The sequence below is a fragment of the Zophobas morio genome, unplaced genomic scaffold (assembly GCF_036711695.1).
Source record: "Zophobas morio isolate AGI-343-1 ecotype UQ-CSIRO unplaced genomic scaffold, CSIRO_AGI_Zmor_V1 ptg000030l, whole genome shotgun sequence".
Classification (NCBI taxonomy): domain Eukaryota; kingdom Metazoa; phylum Arthropoda; class Insecta; order Coleoptera; family Tenebrionidae; genus Zophobas; species Zophobas morio.
The window spans coordinates 14,579,822-14,600,909 of NW_026972135.1; the positions used below are offsets into that span (position 1 = coordinate 14,579,822).

Here is a 21,088-nt window from a genome sequence, read left to right on the forward strand (position 1 = left end):
ATCGCCCGATCATAATCACTTAAACCCACGTTTTTATCTCATCTACGCGCTCAACCTAAAAACCGGCATTCCTCTATTGTCAAGGCGTGCTTCCTTAACGCCGATTCTCCCATTCGTTATAAGTGTTTAAATTAATAAAACTAAGAAAAAAAAAGGAGAAAACAAACCAACAGGACGAAAAAATAAAGCGCACCGAAAGACAAGACAAAGAAATTAATAACAAATGGAATCCAGGAGGAGACGAATGAAAACGATATATGCAAATAAAAAGCATTACGGGATACATTAGATACGAATAAACATGCAAGAGGAAGTTGCTGAAATAAGAAGAATAGGAAATAAAAATATCAGGCCAATCCTTGTTGAATTAAAGGACACGATTAAGAAAACAGAAATACTACAAGCTACCAAAAAATTAGATGATACAAAAATTTTCATTAAGGCATACTATAACAAAAAAAGAAAATTAAAAGGGCGTGAAGTAAAACGATTACAAAAACCTGCCTATAAATAGAATAGACTACAGCTTAGGACAAACGAGGAAAATAGGACAGAACGAAGAGAAGACAAAGGGGAGAAAATATAGTGCAAGATCACCATGGGGTTACGAACAAGAAAGAAGAGAAAACCTAAATATATGCAAAAATGCATACCAAAATGGTAGAAAACCAAACAAGTAGAAGAAGGAAAAATACACTGAAGGCGACCACGGCTGCGAAAAAGGTTAAGAATAGGAATAGGAAAATTAAAAGAAAAAAATGGAAGCGAAGAAAAAAGATGAACTAAAAATCAGCACATGGAACGTTAGACACTGTTTGTTAACAGGAAAGATACAAGATATCTAGATGCAGCTGCAGTACTGGAAACAGTATGGAAAGGACAGGGCGAAAGAAATAAAACCAACTATACGATATTATATTCAGATTAAGGTCAAGCAAGATCAATATTATACAATTTAGCAGCATAGTTGGCAATGGATTTCAAAAATCCCGCTTCGCTGAAATTATGCCTCATTATGACAATTGTCACCTGCCATTAAAAGTCATTCTTTTAATTGTTTTAACCTTTTTCGAGTATGAATTACAGTAATTCCCGTTGATCCAAGCTCAAAATAAAATAGTCGTTTTCAAAACTCTTGTTGCTTGTGTTCAAAAATTTTTGTTTATGTACTAGCAAGAGAAAATGGTTTATTCTGTTGAACTTTATTGTTGTCTTGTTATCGCAATGGGACATTCATAAACGAAGAGTATGTGTATTTTGTAACCGTTTTTAAGCAAAAATATCTGATCAAATATCGTAATTTGATAATTAGAGATATTATCAACAAATTTGCTCCAACTGTCAGTGTTGCCAAAGGGAAATCTCCTGGAAGACCTTCAGTGTCTGAGAAAGTGGTTGATGATTTGAGACGACTTGAACAGAAGCTGCAAACATCTTTGACAAGATTTCCTCAGCACTCAGGATTTTCTGTTGCAAGACAAAATTGAACAATGGGTCCAAAATATTCTATATTGACGAATGTTACAAAACAGTTTTTAAATTAAAAAGATAGTAAACGTGTGCCTTGAACAAAATAGTGAACATTTTCAACATTTACTGTGACGTTGAACCGCAATAAATTTGTTTAATGAATTAGTTTTGTTTTTTAATAAAATATGAAGTATTTGGACAATCAGTTATGCAGATGCGTATGAGTCCTTGGGCATGTAGTAAAGTCCAAAAGTGAGAAGCGACACGTTTTCATGACCTACTTCGACCCTATAATCGTTTATAGAAACCCTGTACGAATATAAGCATCAGTAGTAAAATCACATGGGCATCTGCAGACCAAAAACCTTACCACAAATACATCGATGATGTGCTAATTACGAAAAAAAAAACAGCTAGCAATTAAAGATGTCAGTTCATATAGGTAAGTTTGCACATATTTCTTTAAATGGTTATAGCAAAAATGAAGCAAAAAATAAAAAGGGACAATAAAAATAACGAGGCACAAGAAAAATGAAATGTCGAAAAGCTAAATATAAGATACATACAAAAATAAGAGACAGCCTTAGAAAACAAGATAAAAGAATGGTGATTGCATACAATTGATATACAAATGGACTGGAACACCTTAAATAACTGCGTTAATTGAAGGATCAGAGACAAATACATCAGTGAAAAGTAAACAAAATAAAAAAGGATGATTTACTCAAGAATGCCAGGATAGGTTAACGCTGAATGTGGAAGCGAGAATTAAGTGGTTAAGAACGAAATCAGAAAAGGAAAGAGGAGAATACCAAAAAATAAGAAAAGAAAGTAAAAAATTCTTCAAAAAAAAATGATAATAAAATGTGTAGATGTCAAGCTAGTAGAAGTAGAAGTGGTAACAGGAACAATAGCGGAAGAATTTAAGATCAATGATGGAGAAAGATAAATAAAAGAATATTAAGGTCAAGAAGAGGACAGTTAGTAGCGTAGGTGGATGATTTATTAATAATAGCAAAGAATAAAGAAATATTAATATATGATAGACGAAGTAAAGACATTAGGACCAGAACTCAGTATAGATAAAACCAAAATAATCAGAACTGGGAAGGAGAAAACAAAAACATGATTAAAATTGGGGAACACAGTTTTGAAGAAGTAAGCAAATATAAATAACTAGGTGTAATGCTAGCAAGTAATCGGGAAAGGAAACACTAAGTTAAAGAAAAAATAATGTCTGTTAATGGAGCAAAACAAGCTACAAAAATTACTGAAGAGCAAGATACTTGGGGAAAAAACAAAATGAAAGACAAGAAACAAGAAGAAAAACTAAAGATAGTTGAAATGAAGATACTAAGAATAATACTAGACACAATTCAAATTGGAGAGAATGAATTAAGAGAGAACAACAAACCAGGAACTATCGGAAGAAATGTAGGAAGATGTAGTAAGAAAAATAAAGAAAAGAATCGAACACCCCAAATAGCGCAAAGTTAGAATGGAAGCCAGGAAGTAGGAGGAAGTGGTTAGAGGAAGTAAAAAGTGACCACACAGGGCAGGGTTTGGAAAGTGGGAAAAGAAAATAAAAGAGAAAATGATAGAGGAAAATATGCGAGAGAATATAGAGAAGAGAAAAAAAGGAACTGATCCACCCCGGGAAACAGATCTAAAGAGTTTCAAGAAGCGACACGCTTTTGAAGATCTGAAGACACTGTTTATCTAGTAGACAGTACATTACATTTGTGCCTGTGTAGCAATGAACATGAAGACAACAAAAACGTTGGATATACAGGGTTATGATAAAGTAATGCACAAAGTTCATAAAAAACGCAGCATTTGTTTTTGAAAAAAATTGCAAAAACATATTAAGTTTTTTATACTCTACATCTTTTGACACATGTCAAAAACATTTTACGTCACATTTGTAAAAGTTATGATGTTATCAATGATTTTTTTAAATAGGAAGGTATAATTTTGATTGCATTATTTAATAAAGCTTAGTTTTCTGCATAGGAAAATATAGTTTGATGTAGGGGTTGCATAACAAAAAATTGAGAAAACTGATAACAAACAAAATAAACTTGATTTTAATGATAAATATTAAATAAACAAAACAATAAATACATTTCAAAAATGATGCATTATTTTATCATAACCCTGTAGTGTAAAAAAATCCTAATCTAGATGGCGAAATTAATTCCTACTAAAAATGTTCAAAATATTTTCTCCATTTTGCGTATAGCACCAACAATTACTCAAACCTTTGGCTATCTAAATACTAAAATATTTTTTTTTGTTTTTAATTGAAACAAGATTGATCTTCCACTCTGACTGAATGCGTACATACCTGGGAAAACCTAATTCCATAATTTCACTTTTTCACAATAGCCAAAAAATAGCCCTACTTTTTCCATAAATCGATACAAAAATTCTACAATCAGTGAGGCAAGCTGAAGCTTTTTCTGAACTGTGAAGACATTTTCACATGTGTTAAATTACACTGAAGGAATGGTCTTAGCTTGAAGCAGCTAAAGTCAAAAACGTAAAAAGGGTGTTATAAAACAAACAGAATATTAAAATATCCATTCGTCATATGTTTGATGGTATTTTTTATTTCTCCTATAATTTTACCGTCATTCAGTTAAACTTAAACATTTACGTTTTTTCTTTCTCCACTTCTCACATATTACGTTTCTCAATACTATCTTCATTTAAATTAAGCTGCAGAAATCAGTTTGCTTCAAACATTTTTCGACAAACGTGAATGTTCGACTTGTCACGTATGACAAGTGTCACACTTTCGCAAAATGTAAACGTCACAGCCAAACATGTTTTCCCTTCTAAATTTCAATTCAGCAAAAAAATTATTTTTCCAAATTTCCTTTAGAAAACTATCTACAAATTTCACACCAGTGAGACTAGCCTACGCTTCCTACGAGAGCACAGCTCCACCAAGTGAACAAGATCCAGCTGCACTGGTGGTTAACCACGGCATTTTTGGTTCAAAGTCTAACTGGAACAGTCTTTGTAAAGTCTACCACGAAAAAACTCGACGCAAAATTATAGCAGTAGACGCACGAAACCATGGCGATAGTCCTCACGCGCAAGAACACACATATGTACATCTAGCTTTAGATTTGGAAGAACTTGTGAAACAATTAAAGCTTACGAAAGTTGCAGTGTTGGGACATTCAATGGGAGGACGTGCCGCTATGTATTTTGCTCTAAAATATGTAAATCTTAAATTGCTTCGTTACTATAAGTCCTTTTTAGCCTAATCTTGTAGATAAACTGATCGTTGTTGATATTTCACCAGTAGTCAGGTATGCGGATATGAAGTCAATAGCTAGGTTGTTCAACGTGCTGCAAAGCTTGGAACTACCCAAAAATGTCACCATGTCAGTGGCGAGGAACCAAACGGACCAACAGCTATCCAGATATGTGATGGACAAAGGACTGCGAAATTTTCTTTTAACAAATCTTGTACAAACTTTGGACGGAAGGTACCCATTTATTGATAAGATTTATAACATACTTAGAATATAGTTCTAGTTACCATTGGAGGATTAACATCTCAGCGCTGAAGGCCAATTTTGACGACATATGCGGTTTTCCACCAACCAACAGTTTAAATTTTCAAGGACCTGTTCTTTTTATGAGCGGGGCAAATTCTGATTTAATTCAGCAAGTTTCCAATATGGCTAAACCCACATATTTACATTTCTGTTTTCAGGAACAGCGATCATGAGAGAATTTTAAAGCTTTTTCCTAAAGCAGAATTTGTATCCATTGAAGGGACTGGTCATTGGTTACACAGTGAAAAACCAAAGGAATTTTTGGACCATACCGTGAAATTTTTGAACAAAAATGACAAGCTCTAATTTGCAAATCTTTAGTAATTCATTTATTTTGCTATTGTTTTATTCTAATAAAAATATTCTTAAGAAAAAATGTGAGTCAATTTAAAAAATTAATAAATTTTGGTTAGTGTTTTATTACCTTCGTCATAAATTTAAAATATATTGCAAATTTCAAAGTTAACGTTTGGGTAGATTTGGAAGTTGGTTTTGTCCAGTAAATTTCCAGTTGGTATACACTAGTCTGATAATAATGAGAAGGAGAATCTGGATTTTCGTATTCGACAACTACAAACAATCTAATTACAAATTTAAAATGTGGTAAAATTACATCATTTGAACAAAGCAATAATTTTCAAAGCTTATTTCTGTTTGGAAAATAGTCTGTAAACAAACTTAGAAAGTTTCGTTCAAGCACCACTAAAATTGCTTAATATTTTTATTTAGTGCGAAACGTTATAATACGCATTGGATAAGTGAATTAATATGAAAGTATTTCTTGTTATTTATTTATTGTAAAAGCTTCTCTAATGACGCCCTCATGCATATTTGATATTGTTGTTTTTACATAACTTGTTACAAACACACCGTTATCGATTAAGGGTCTAAACCAATATCAACTTCCATGCTTGCTTATTAGCTTATTATACAGGGTTTTTATAAATAATTCGAATGGCGTAGTTGGGCATGGATTTCAAAAATCCCGCTTTTTAACAAAATATGAATGCTTCAGGCAACCAGTTATACAGGGGCGTGTAGTATTTGTCGAAAGTCCTTAGGTATTTAGTAAAGTCTAAATGTGAGAGGCGGAACGCTTCTATGACCTACTTCGCTCCTGTAATCATTTATAGAAACCCTGTAGAAAATTTTTAGAAAAGAGTGTTTAAGAGAGTTTGTTATTGTAAAACCAAAACGCTTAAAATTGCCTACACAAAGCTCAACTCATACAACCTCATCGTGTGGATAGGATACCTAAATCGCTTTGATAAACTTTCATTTATTTAGACTTTAAACTGAAGAACAAATATTAGTATCGTCACAATGAAATTCACAATAAGAAAAATTGTTGATCTATTCACTTCCAAAAATCTGGCAGCCCTCATTTTTAGAGGATTGTGAACAATAACGTTGATAAAGTTTTGAATCTCGGTATTGTTATTTGTTTCAACTACTTTCAGTTTATATAATATCTTCAAAATTCGGTGATTTTCTTGCAAAATTTCATCGCTGATAAACATTACACAAAATATCAAGAACTAAAACATATTTAAATATTCACTAAGTATATTTGAATGTACATCATGTATTTACCCAAAATAACATCAGAATCGCAATTTGTGACAAATTAATAACTATAGCAATGGTGGATCCCAGTGTAGCTGTGTAGTTGCTGTTTGTGACGATTCGCTGCAAATAAATAAGACTTTTTGCAGAATTATACATCACATTTAGCAAAATCGTTGAACCGAAAATCTCAATAACGCTGTCTGTAGATTTCTTCAAAAGAAAAAAATTCTTCCTAGATTTTGCAAGATTTAATTTTTCAATGTTCGTTTTCTCGATCATGTCCGTTCTTTGGTGTTTGTATCGCACTAATATCATTTTAAAAATAATACATGCAAATACTAGATAATAGAATTGTATATACATCTGTAAAAATTCTATTAAATACATTTGGATGAACTCAGAGAATGTGTAATACAGGTAACAAACATATAACATAATTGCAAAAATGAGAGCATAAACAACATGCAACATTAAAAAAAATAAATAGTACGACTTTTCCAAAGCAAGATTTTCGTCATATTTGGAGTGGCCAGTTTTTTCTAAATTTTTAATTAACTCGAACCAGCAGCCCCGTTTGCGGATCATCAAACATACTAAAGTATAAACATTATGAAAGTAACGAACGCTGTCTGTGAGCAGCCACAGAATTAACTGAACTGAACTCATAAGTAGATAATTTTCTTTCCGATAAATAAAGCTGGCAAGGACACCAAAAGAAAAGAAGGAAAAAATTAAAAATACATATATTTGTTGTGCAGTGGTGGCTTTTTTATTTGTAAATGAAGGCGGCGTAACTGCAAAATTTCTGCCTACTAAAAACAGTATTTTTATGATATTTAAGTCAACTGCCATTGTTAGCGTGTAAGTGTAACGAATAACAGGAGTCCTAGTGTATTAAAACGTTTTTTGATTGTATAAAATTACCGGGAAAATAAATATTTAATGATTGATAGTTAAAATAGTATTCTACGCTAAAATTACCGGTTTGTGTAACCATAACTGATCAATTAGAAACCCAGTAGGAGCGAGGAAACCGTGAAAACGTATCGTTTCTATAAAATTGTTACTGGATTAATAATTGTTTTTTTCAGACATAAAATCGCCTTCTTAGAGGGTTTAAAGAAAAGTAACAAATTATTATTAATGCATGAAGCGGGGGCTCCTAACTCTTCCTGGGAGGGATTCGGTTCTTAGGTGCCGTCGCTACCGTAGACGCCGGGTGCCAGGTTGTGGGCCACTCCTTCCCGAAATTCCTCGTGGAAAAGACCTCGATCTTGCCCCGTCCTCTTCCCGAGCTCCTCACCAAAACCACGCGTGATAGGAGCTTTCTTTCTTTAATAAGGAATACAACCCCCCCCATGCTAACAAAAAAATAAATTAAATATATTTTAATTTTTTATACCAGACGTATCCCAACTAAAAAAAAGTAAAAAGCATTGTAAATAAAAAAAAAGATTCCAGTCATACTCCAGAATTTTCTAAGGAGAAAACAACAAAAGAATTATGAGGGCCACTTTCGCGAAAAAAAGTGTTAAAACCGAGAATAAAGTGTCAAAATCGGGAAGTAAACGTCAGGATCAAGAAGAAATTGGGTCAGAATCGAGAAGAAATTGTCAAAATCAGAATTTATGCATACGTCGAATTGGGAAAAAAAAAACAACTCTGTCAAGAATCGGGAAAAGAAAGTCGTACTCATCCACTCACCACATTCTACCACATACACGAGATCACTCATACGTCAATGTTCTCTCTCTCTCTCAGGCACATAGACTAAAAAATCATTCGTCGGTACTACTGTCTTCATGATCATCACCTCGAAACAGCTTAAGATCTTTAACGTGCCGTTTTCCTAGGTTTTGATGACTCTCAGCCTCCGCTAATCTACATACGAGACGAGAGATAAGCTTGGTGACGACGCATGGAACATATTTTGGAGCCAGTTTACTAGAAAAGTACTTTGATGCATCTGAAATTACATAATTGCGTTTCCACACCGGCACTTGATAGGAATCAGCAGGACGTCGTCGTAAATTGTACGTCTGAGAATTTCTTTTATACGCGGCCGTTAGCGATTGGCGCACTGCCATGTAAATTTCAGACAAGCCCTCCAACTTTTCAAAATATTGACTCCGGTCGGGGTTCGTTAAATCAACTTTCGATGGCTCACCGCTCTTGTCATAAAAATCTCCTGAAATTGGTACGTACCGACCGAAATTTATATACGTAGGAGATAGTCCGGTGGCTTCATGAATCGCCGTGCGAAGCGCAAACCCAATTTTTAGTAAATGGACGTCCCAATTTCTCGGAGTAACCCCTAGAGAGCGCGTCCCCGGGTAGCGGATTGGAGAACGCCCGACCCGGTTTTCCGGTGGGTAGGAGGGTAATAAAATACCTCCCGCGGACCAACAGGTGGGGCAGAAGGGGCTCCTAAGGACTACGAACAAATACAAAAAAAGATATAATATCACCGGTAACACTAGAAAAATGGCAAAAGTATTTTAAAGATCTTCGAACGGAACATCGGACAGAATTTATGAATGAAGACCAGGAAACAAAAATAAAAATCTCCCGGGCCTGGTGATATACCGGCTGAATTAATAAAAGCAGGAACACACAAGCTATAGGGGAACCAGCCTATGATGGCATACTTAACTTTGACACCTTAGCCTAACCTCATCTATGATATTAGGGATTTTTTTGTGGGTAATTTAAACGAGCAATTATATTGAAATTGATATTAAGTCATCAAATTTTCAATATATTCAATATTTATTTTGAAAAAAAATTAGAACCAAAAACTATAGTGTGCCATCATATGTAGTACTCTCCTTATGATGGCACACCCGAATTTTTAGAGTTTTTTTTTTAAGTAATGTTAATTTTTATTAAGAATTGAGAAGTTATTGTGAAAGTAATAAAATAGATTTAAGATAAAGGACTACAATTTGTAGCAAAACAAATCAACAAACGAATAAACTAAATAAAAATCATCAAATAACGAAACATTAAGGCAAAAAAAACTTAACAAAAAAAGTTATTCACAAAGTTCGCAGATGAATTGCTTGATTCTTTTTTCAACACCCGCGCACTCATTGTGGCACCAGGAACCACAACTCTGACATGAAATCCACATTTCTCTTGTTTTCGACCTAGAGAATATATCATTGCAATATAAACATGCAACATCGGCTTCATCGCCATCAATGTCTTCAACCTTTTCATTATCACTGACAAATCCGTTTCTTCTTTAACCAAAATTTTCCTTTTTGCTTTTCTTGATAACTTTTCCCTCTCCTTTGTTGTTTTTTCTTCTACTTCCTTTTTTAATTCATTAATGTCTGGCGTGGAATTTATATGTAATTTTTTACTAGGTTTTCTTAATCTTTTCTTTGAAGTTCCAAGTGAAGCTTGCGGCAATGGAGATGGTTCATGAATACTATAATATCTTCGTTTCCTCGTTGACGGAAACCTTTCTGTCGTGGACTGGCAAATCTTGATGTTGAAGGTTCAACTTCAGTAGCTTCTGGTGTTCCAGAGCCTAATTTAGGCAGTTCAACGTCTACGCCTCCTTGTTGTGGTTGTTTTTGACCATTTTGGCATTGGTCATGTTCGGTTAACGGTCTATCGGTTGTGGAAGACGGTTGGAACATCCAATCAGGGAAAATGTTGTCATCAACGGGATATATTCCTGTTTTGGCAAACGCGTGTACTGTATTTGCGGGTGTAGCAGCCTTCAAATACGCTTTATTGAAAAGACCAGCTACTTGGAAATGTGTGACGATTCTACCAGGATGTTGTTTAAGCCAAGTCTGAATTTCTTGGCCGTAATAAGTTTGGAGAGGTGAAAAAAAACCTACATCCAGGGGCTGCAACCGGTGGGTACAATATGCGGGAAAACAGAATAGTATCACACCATTATCTTTCGCGTATTGTAGCACTTCTAGGCTTTTGTGGCTGCTCTGACCGTCCAATAAGAATAAAACCTTGTTTTCATTCGAAGCTTTAGTGTAATGTACAAAATGTTCCAACCACTGTACAAAAATCTCTGAACACCTCCAACCGTTTAGTTGACAATAGGCTTTGCTGTCCATTGGACCGTTGTCCATCAGCTCATTTTTCATTCTTTTTCTTGGAAATATAAAAGCTGGTGGCACAAACGTGCCCATGGCATTCATACAGCATACCACAATTAAATGCTGTCCTCGTTCAGCACTAGACAGCGCTCCAACTTGCTTTCGTCCTTTAGTAGCTAGAATTTTTTGTGGTCGTTTTTGTACTACACTGAGACCAGATTCGTCAATGTTGTAAATATTTTCTGGTGGAAAGTTATATTTTTCCATAACCTCGTTCAGAGATTTAAAATATAAAGCGATATTATTTTTATTGAAGGCTTGTGCCCGAGCAGCTGAGGTGTTTTCAGGCCTTCTGAGAGATATCTGTGGATTTCGTTTTAAAAATCCCTGAATCCATTCATCACCAGCTGTTTCTTTTTCTTTGTTAAAAGGGTTTTTTATATTATTTTTAGATACAAATTCGAAAATTAATTTCTTTAAATCTTTTAATGTTAAACTGAAGAATTTAGCTTGTATATCCTTTATATGTTGAGCAAATTGATCTTCCATCTCCCAACTAAATACTGGTCTTTTACCGCCCAAATCTCCTTTGGTACTGTTACAATTGTTTTTAGATCTTCTGCGCAGTGTGGTAGCAGGGACATTGAAGATTTTGGACGCTAATTGCCATCCCATCTTTTTTTCCCGAACTTTTCGCAAAGCCTCTGCCATGTTTTTTTCCTCCCATAATTGCCTCTTAGCCTTACTGGACATTGTACTTGAGTACAATGCAAGTGACATTCCCTATGATGGCATACTATGCCATCAAAGGAAAAGCTTTGGTATGCCATCATAGGGAAATTCGATGTTTTATTAAAATCAATCTCTGTATTTTTTCATTTACAACATAACCCTAAACTGGCACCTATATTACATGTGTCACATGTATAGAAAACATGAATGAAATTGGTGCCCCTGAGTTAAGCATATTAAGAGCATGATTTCAACTTGATTAATGTGTAAAACTTACTTCCAGAGTCAACAATATTTCATTTATTTTTCTGCCTTTCAAGAAACAGCCCTACACTCACACTGCTTTGTAGACATTCATGTACCAGTAAGGTCAGCATCTTGAACAGGTGATTTGACCGCGAAATTCAAATGGTCCAAAAAATTTGAAGGTATGCCATCATAGGCACCATGCCATCATAGGCTGGTTTCCCCTACGAACAATTTAGGAAGCTATTTGAGAACTGTCTAAATGGGGATAAGGTACCAAGTGAGTGGAAAAAATCAATAATATCAGCAATGCACAAAAAAGGTAGCAGAGATCAGTGCGAAAATTATAGGGACATAGCGGTAACAAGTACAGGAAGTAGAATCTACGGGAAAATTTTGAAAACCAAAATAGAGCAGGAGTACATGGATATGGAGGCAGAAGAACAAGCGGGATTCAGGGCAGGCAGATCGACAGTAGACCATTTATACTGCGTTACCCAAATTATAGAAACAAAAGCAGCGTTTGATCAAGAAATCCATTTGCTTTACGTAGATCTACAAAAAGCCTACGATAGTATTCCCCATCACAAACTGTGGTCAACATTGGAATAGACAAACATTAAACATGGACTAATAAAAGCAGTGGAAAACATGTATACCAATAACATAACACAAGTTAAGGTGGGAAAAAAGTCTCAGAGGGATTCACAGCTACCAAAGGACTAAAGCGGGGATGCTGCCTCTCGCCCACATTTTTTAAAATCTATCTAGAACAGGCACTGAAAGTATGGAAAAGCAAGTGCAGTGGCATGGGAATTCCTCTGAATAACAGTACAACCCTGTATACATTATGTTTTGCAGACGATCAAATCGTAATAGCACAAGACCACGAGGATTTAACTTACATGGCACGAAAACTTATTGAAGAATACAGGAAATGGGGATTGGAAGTAAATGTAAAGAAAACAGAGCGTATGAATATTGGAGGGCCTGTACAGAATATTATCTTAGAGAATAATAAAATAATCAAATATGGCAATGAATACAAGTACCTAGGGATGAAAATAACACAGGACGGAACTCAAGACAAAGCAATGATAGAAAGGAACTCACAAGGAAGAAAAGCCATATCCATGATAAATGGAATACTATGTGATCCGCATATCTCAAAAGCGAACAAACACCGAATATACAACAGCAAGATGTGAAGAGCATCGTTACAAATAGCAGCGAAGTATGGCAATTAAAACAAAACACTGAGAAAATGCTACTGATAACGGAAATGGACTATTGGAAGAGGTCGGCAATTAAATCGAGAAAGGACAGAGTACCAATTGACAGAATTCGAGAAATCATGAGGGTCAGGGGTCACACATACAATAATGGACGACATCAAAACAAAACAGTTGATCTGGTATGGCCATGTACAGCGAATGGCTGAAAATAGACTTCCAAAACAAATCTTGACATGGACACCACACGGAAGAAGGAAAAGAGGGAGACCTAGAAGAAGTTGGCGGGAAGGAATTGATAAAGAAATAAAAGAACGAGATCTACCAGAAGGCCTATGGAGAGGTAGGGAAGAATGACGGTTAGGAGTCGGAAGACGTCGTAGAACGTTTTGAAACCGAATTATATATGTATATATACGTCCCAATACCTATGATTAGTAAAATGTAGGAAAGAATAGCAACCCCGGCTACTCTGTTAACTCGTTCTACGCTGTTTGTTTTTGGATGGGATTTTACGTTATACCAAATCCTACATTCGTACAAATCCGCTAGCTTCTAAAAATCACGCGAAACAAATTCGGTACCGTTGTCACAGGTGATGATTTGCCAAACACCAAAAAGACGTTCTCTTCTACAAGCTTGGATAATTGACTTGGAATTTATCTTGCGCAAAGGATGTAATAAAATGAACTTGTTGGACCAATCACAAACCGTTAAAATATAACAATGTCCCTGCATACTACGAGGAAGAGGACCTAAAATATTAATTGCAATCAATTGTCATGGGAAAGGACGTCAGTTAAGTGTGCCTCGCATGTTTATATAGGACACCATCCTGATTTGATCTGAAAATTTCGGATCAAAGCGCCTATACCAGCCCCAGAGCCCAAGAAATCGTTTCATCTCTGTGACTATTTGAGGTTTGGGAAATTTCGCCATGGCGGAGACTTTTTCTGGATTTGTATGCAAAACTGATTTATCCACAAGAAAGCCAATGCAGTACTCACACTTCTCTGCGTCTATAGTTAAGTTGGCTTCTTTCAAGTGTTAGTAAACTTCCCTAAGCACTTGAAGATGTTGTTTAAACGTTGATGTGGAGATAACAATGTCGTCTAAAAAGAACGAACACATTATGGTTCCACAACAAATTTATAAAGCCCTCGAGATGTAACTACCAAGGCAGTCTTTTCGCAGGACGTATCCTCCAAGGGAATTTTCCAGAAGGCCGACTTAAGATCAATTTTTGACAGATACCGTGCTCCAGTTAACATGTTTAAGATGTAATGGACTTTAGGTAGAGGGTAAGCATCTGGTTTGATCACAGAGTTAAGTTTTCGACCGCCGAAACAAAAAAACGTTTCACATTTTAAATATCACAATCCCTTCGGATGAATTTCATTGATAAGTATTACTACTTGAGCAGAACTTCGTCTTTTGTCACCGTAGCCCGTAGCGGATAATCATTAATAATTCTAATAATTTTCACTTAGATGCACCATTTTTGCAAGAAACACCTTACATGTCAAATTAAAATTATTTTCAAAGGTAACTATGTCATCTTTCTTTTTTATTTATTTATTCTTATTTAAAATAATTCATTTTACCATTTCAGTCAGAAAGAAAGTATGATTGTGCTACATCAATGAATTCACAAAAAAGCTCTATTCAAAAATGCATTAATTATATAGTAGTGCCATTTAAAAAATCAAGTTAGTCTTGCATATCACAAACAAATGAAGCAAACAAAAATTTTTATTGACGAATAATAATTAGAGCACTTCTTGTACCCCTATACCTAATTTCAGTTGATTTGTACAAGTGGTTGGGAAGATACTTGTAGTACATTCAAGTGAAAGAGTAAGCAATAAAGACGCATGATTAGCGCGTGTTCCACTGCCTGTTGGTCGACAAATTTGGGGGACGATTTTTGCCAAGCCAGTTTTACACTGTACTGATATTTCGTTGCCCATGCGTTTCATTGTTTACTCATCCCTTGCGTTTTCTCGTCTACTTGCTTTCGTCGTTTGTGTTTTTGCTTGTTTTTATGTCTGTAACCGCTATCATGTCGGATGTTGGAAACGTTATTTTGTCAAAATCAGAACTTAAAATTTCTTTACAGTGTAACACGGGCTAGGCGCAGGAATCTTGCGCGCACTCGGCTACAGGATGCATCATGCAGCTTTCACGATTCACCTGATCAATGACGCTTTCATTTGAACAGAGTATAACCCGTTTCCGTACGTTCCACCGACCCTGCATAATACACAGAAGAATCGATAGTTCTTTAAACGATTAGCTGAAGGAAAGGAAGCATGCGGGTGTTCTTAATCTTACACCCACACTTAACATCCTCCCTTCAATTACTCGACGGTCAACTAAATGCCCTTTTGTGATAGCGCTATCTTTCACGATTGGTTATTAAAAGACAAGCAAATTTATACAATTTTCGACTTAAGTCACTTTATCTATACGGACATCTCCTTCAAGTGGAATGGGTGGAACAGTATTTTGGTTTTGAAGTGGTAATCTTTCTGTGATTCATTCTAACTTGTGGCACCGTTCCATAAAAATGTGTAAGTACGGATACTTTGCTATTTAATAACAATTTTTTTTTATAATAATAGTATAATTTTCTCTATCTGGATTAATTTTTATTTCCTATTGTTTGTTGATGACGTTACCTAAATTAAATTGTTGTTTCAGCTTCTGAAAAAACAATAATAAATCCTCCTCATTGTTATCAGGAGGAGGAGACGCGGCGGCTCCTCAAGGACGAAGGTTTGTAGTTTTTTCAATGACTCCTTTTTATAAACTCTTCTCATCACTTTAATTTCAATTCTTCATGGATGTTATCTGACGTTTAATAGTGTTTTTTGTATTGTGATTATAGGCTTCACCGATATAGAGATCGATTTGTTGTTTGACCCTTCCTCCGAAGAAGAAGACGGGGAAGAACAGGGCACGTTCTCCCCCGAACGGATCCGGGAGCTGTACAGGGAGGCTCGACGCCTCCACTTTTCAAGAGAGGAAGTCACGTCACGTAAGTATTTTTTTTGTGAGCAAAGTTTTAATAGAAAACTATTCTCTGAGAATTGTAATTTTTTCGAAAATTTTGAAGTACGTCATGAATTATTTTCTTACATATTTAACTTAATATTGTTTTCATAATAAATCTGTGAACTGAACTTTGTTTTCTGTTTGTTGCAGAAGCGACCCAGAACCATCCTACGAATCAGAGAAAAAGAAAACGAACAAACTAAATACTGTTTGCAAAAAAAATTAAAATACTGATATAAAAGTATAGTGAGAAATAAAAATTGGTCTAAAGAGTTTAGACAGTACTTCCCTCGCTGTCGGAAACTTGACGACTGCATGCCTATTGTGTTTTTTTCTCATTACATTTTTGTAGTGGGAATTTAAAAAAAAATTGTGATGACGTCATCAACATTTTTGCAAGGACACGTATATCAGTTGGGATAGATGTAGTGTAATACTAAGAATAAAATTATTGTATTCCCAAATTTTCGGGAAAATGAATTGGGTCGTTTTGAATATTGATTTGTTATAATCAATAAAATAACGAAACAATTTACTCACGTATACGACGTCGGTGTGTAATATGTAGAGAGCGGATTTCTGTCCGGTTAGGCAAGGCCAAACTCGGTACGGCTCGTACGGGATGCGAATTCATTGCAGTTACGGACTGCACTTCGTTTATTTGAGATTAGAATAACGCTGTTTCGTTGCACTCTGCTGTTAATTCCCGCTCTCATTTACTTAGCCGTTTGATTAATAAATCGTTAATTATATTTATGGAATTAGTACTGATTAAATTCAGTGATTATCTATCAACCGCTACTGAGTCCCGGCGATCCAGCGCGTCCCCACCTATAATCGTGACGTAGCCCGACAGAAATCCGCTGTCTAGTAATATCAGTGTAAGATGAGAGGCAACTGAAAATCGTTTATGTATAAACATTCTTAATTTAAGATGACAAGCGTAACAGCATACGTGAGAGTCAAACAGAGAAACTCTAAACAACACAACCATCGGTTTTATTGCTTCGACTTCCGCTTATTATACAAAACATTAGGTTTTATTTTAATTCTTGACGGTGAAATTCACAATTGGTTGATTACAAACATGTCTATTTCGCATTCGCGGAACCAAGTGACCGCATAAAACAAATGCAGGTCTGTAATGTTAAAGTCGATGTAAATAAGCGTGCTACCCTTATGTTTCAACCGAGTTTTTCCTTTAACAAATTTTGTGTCTACCAAATTGGGTTGGTTCGGGTGTAATACTAATAATAAGTGTTTCCTTTAATTTAATCAATAAAATAAATTGACTTCATTAATTTTTTTGAACCACCTCTTAAGAAAATCTAAAAAATATGAATGGAATGATAAATCACAAGTACAAACTCATCATATTTTTTGCATTTTAGATAGGATTTATTCAGCAAAATTTAAGGGTGACGTCATCAATTTTTTTAGGAGGGATGAACAAATACATTTTGAACAAAAGTTTACCATGCTTATAATAACTTTAAAATATTCCCAAGATTTCAAAGCATTCGGTTTTGTAATTCCTGATTAAATCGATAAAATAAATTCACGCCTTCATTAATTTTTTTGAGTCACCCTGCATATGCAAATCCAAAAATATGAATGGAATGATAAATCACAAGTACAGACTCATCATATTTTGTACATTTTAGATACGATTTATTCGGCAAACTTTTGAGCTGACGTCATCAGTTTTTTGTAGAAGATAACCAAATATATTTTGACTAAAAATTTATTATGCTCTTTATAACCTTAAATTATCTGCAAGATTTCAAAGCATTCGGTTTTGTAGTTCCTGATTAAAGCAATAAAATAAATTTACGCATTCATTAATTTTTTTGAGTCACCCTGCATATGCAAATCGAAAAAATTTGAATGGAATGATAAATCACAAGAAGAGACTCATCATATTTTGTACATTTTAGATATGATTTATTCCACAAACTTTTGAGCTGACGTCATCAAGTTTTTGGAGGGGATAAGCAAATATTTTTTGACTAAAGATTTATGATGCTCTTTATAACCTTAAAATATCTGCAACATTTCAAAGCATTCTGGTTAGCAGATTAAAAATTAAATTTCAAAATGTTGTTTTATAATTTTGATTTTTTTTCCAAAAATCTGGACGTTTCGGGTGAAAAGTCGATTCAGAGTTGTAAACTACATGTGTAGGACTATGTTATTTTATACAACTGAAAAACCCATTTACTATGTACAATTTTGAAGTGACGTCATCGCATTAGTGGTGGGGATGATTAGACAAATTTTGGTTAGCGTTTTACCATCAACATGATATTCTTAATATAAGTACAAAATTTCACAACAATCGGTCGAGTACTTTCGGAGATTATCTGTCTAATAAAAATCCAGACGGACAGACGGACAGACGGACGGACAGACAGACGGAAATGGGAGACATATTTCTTCGTCTTCTAGGGGTCATGAAAGATCGAGAAAACGTAAAAGTAGAGAGTCGGCCGACGGACTCGATTACAATACTTCCTTTGCTTACGCTCGGGAAGTAAAAAGCATTTTAGTCATGTATACGATGTTCTGTGATTGGTTTATACACTAACAATAATATTCCTATTATATAAAAAAACACTAATAAATTCTATTAGTCTTCTCCGAAACATTTATTTATTTATTTATTTATTTATTTATTTATTTATTTATTTATTTATTTATTTATTTATTTATTTATTTATTTATTTATTTATTTATTTATTTATTTATTTATTTATTTATTTATTTATTTATTTATTTATTTATTTATTTATTTATTTATTTATTTATTTATTTATTTATTTATTTATTTATTTATTTATTTATTTATTTATTTATTTATTTATTACTAGTCCCGAATCAACTTTAAGATATGGACACGTCAGAATGTAGGAAATCATATACAAACAACGAAATTTATGATTTAAAAGATTTTATGAATTCCTCAATGCTATAAAAGCAATGAAGTTGTAGATAGCGTTTTAATTCTAATTTAAAATTTCTGATAGGCGATATTTTAAATTTGCCGGGTAGAACAAAGAACATTATATAAGTTTATTGCCATCAGTTTTACAGAACTCTGTGTCTTTGGTAACCTACATATGGAATTAATAATTTATTGGAGTTTCTAGTGGAGTAGACATGCTGAGATGAGGATTTTGGAAATTCATGGGAATGTAGATGCGCATGTAGTAAAATTTGAAATGAGTATATGCAGGGCAGTGGAAAGATTTTGAATTTTTTAAAAAGCGGCCTACAAGAGGCCATTTGCGAAGTCTCCATCGCCAATATGCGAATTGCCCTTTTTTGGGCTCTAAAGATCCTTATGGCATGACCAGAATTTCCCCATAAGATTGTACCATAAGAGAGAAGGGAATGGAAATTAGAATGACGAGTTTCTTCAATTGAAAAAGTACAGGATGTAACTATGTCAAGTAAGCTTCCCATCCAAAAGAAAATCAATTTTGGATGATCAGAAGAAGTATGCTCTGTTGCTAAAGAAAATATTATGTTTTGATTTTTCTCCTCGTTCATAGTAAGTTGATTTAACGTCAACCAGTTAGCGGCCATTTTTAGTGAATTCTTTGACAGGTAGTTTACATCCTCTATTGTATTAGCCGCATCTAATAATGTGGTATCATCAGCGAATAAGATCTTACCTTGGAAGGTACATTATGTGGCAGATCATTGATATCATGAAAAATAAGGGACTTAGTATCGAGCCCTGTGGCACTCCAATGGTGATTCTTTTCTTAGATGAGAATTTCCCTTTTTCTACAACACTTTGGCCATCTATTTTGAAAATATGATCTTACCAAATCTAATGAAAGGCCTCTTATCCCGTACCTATACAATTTATCCAACAGGCGATCGTGTGGAACGCAATCAAATGCCTTGCTTAAGTCTAAGAGAATTGCCTGGTTAATAAGCCTGTTCTCATTATTTGTATGAATTTGGTCATCATTGCTACGGTCGTGGACAAACTCTTCCGAAAATCAAACTGTTCTTTAGCAAATAAGTCGTTTGATTCTAAGAAATCTACCATGTGAACTTGAATAATATTTTCAAATATTGTAAGGAAGACTGGCATTATGGAGATGGGACGATAGCTATTACAGCAATTTTTGTCTCCTTTGTTATACATAGCTACAGTTTTAGAATTTTTAGAACACTGAGGAAAGACTCCCTCCTCAATACATTTATTAAATAGAAAAGTTAAATGATTTATGATCATGAGACCGATGGATTTAATGACAATAGAATTGAGGTCATATATATTATTACTTTTTGAAGATTTTAAAGACAGAATGCAATTTAAAACTACTGCGTTATCAGTATTTCTAAAAAAAAAAATGATTTACTTCGCATACCGTTAAATTTGTAAGTGCTGTTTATTGTAACTGCCTAGAGAGCTCAAGTGGGATATTAATAAAATAATTATTAAAGTCGTCTGCACTAATGTTGTTCCGGAAGTTAGTGGATTTTTTTTTTCACGACCTAGTTCAGTACCGCATGACAAAGTTGTCATTAGATGTTTCCTATAAACAATTTTGCATAACCTTTAAAGCATCTATAAACACGTTTTTGTTCTTTAAGGTCCTCTGTATACCATTTAATAGACCTAGGTTCATCGCTACAATACTTGTTAACTTCTGGGAAATTATGATAAAATAAAGATCGCAGTAAATCTCGCTAATGACTGTCCTGGTGTCAGTCCATTGTTTTCTGAGTCTGATCAGCAGTCAGAAACGGTACCAGAAATAATGGGCAAACGACAAGCACCTGAGCAAGATGTACCTATAGAGAATCCTTTGGATCTTTCTGGCAGATTTCTCGAAAATTCTGACGATAGTGATAACACGAGGCAGGCTAAAAAAATCAGATCTTTTGATTCGACTGAAAGCTTAACACCTGTATTGGAGCTACATTTCTTGCGTTGTCTGAAACTTGGTTACCAGCCATAGTACCAGATTCTTTAGTTTCTTTAAATGGTTATACGATGTTTCGAAAAGACCGTTATTCTGGAAGAGGGGGTGGTGTATGTATATATGTATGTGTACGTTTCTCATAATTTTTTTTCTGATTTCTCAGTAACAGAACTGGATTTTCCTATTAC

The 21,088-nt window shown here is 34.5% G+C and overlaps 3 protein-coding genes across 4 annotated transcripts; 2 read left to right on the forward strand and 1 right to left on the reverse strand.

Moving 5' to 3' along the window:
* The first annotated feature begins 4,269 nt into the window (after positions 1-4,269).
* LOC135138867 (sn-1-specific diacylglycerol lipase ABHD11-like) lies at positions 4,270-5,424 on the forward strand. 2 transcript variants are annotated; one of them, XM_064068894.1, is made up of 4 exons: positions 4,270-4,703; positions 4,744-4,973; positions 5,017-5,154; positions 5,204-5,424. In XM_064068894.1, exons 1-4 carry the CDS (start codon positions 4,299-4,301, stop codon positions 5,349-5,351), a joined length of 921 nt encoding a protein of 306 aa, XP_063924964.1. In that variant the 5' UTR covers positions 4,270-4,298; the 3' UTR covers positions 5,352-5,424. The 2 variants fall into 2 exon arrangements, with proteins under 2 accessions (XP_063924964.1, XP_063924965.1); XM_064068895.1 differs by having other exon boundaries at positions 5,023-5,154.
* Positions 5,425-9,991: 4,567 nt separating this feature from the next.
* LOC135138643 (uncharacterized) lies at positions 9,992-11,440 on the reverse strand. The gene has a single exon (XM_064068621.1). The coding sequence runs from the start codon at positions 11,438-11,440 to the stop codon at positions 9,992-9,994; it is 1,449 nt and encodes a 482-aa protein (XP_063924691.1).
* A 534-nt stretch (positions 11,441-11,974) lies between these two features.
* Positions 11,975-12,873, forward strand: LOC135138644 (uncharacterized). The gene is made up of 2 exons (XM_064068622.1): positions 11,975-12,239; positions 12,527-12,873. Exons 1-2 carry the CDS (start codon positions 11,975-11,977, stop codon positions 12,871-12,873), a joined length of 612 nt encoding a protein of 203 aa, XP_063924692.1.
* Positions 12,874-21,088: the final 8,215 nt, after the last annotated feature.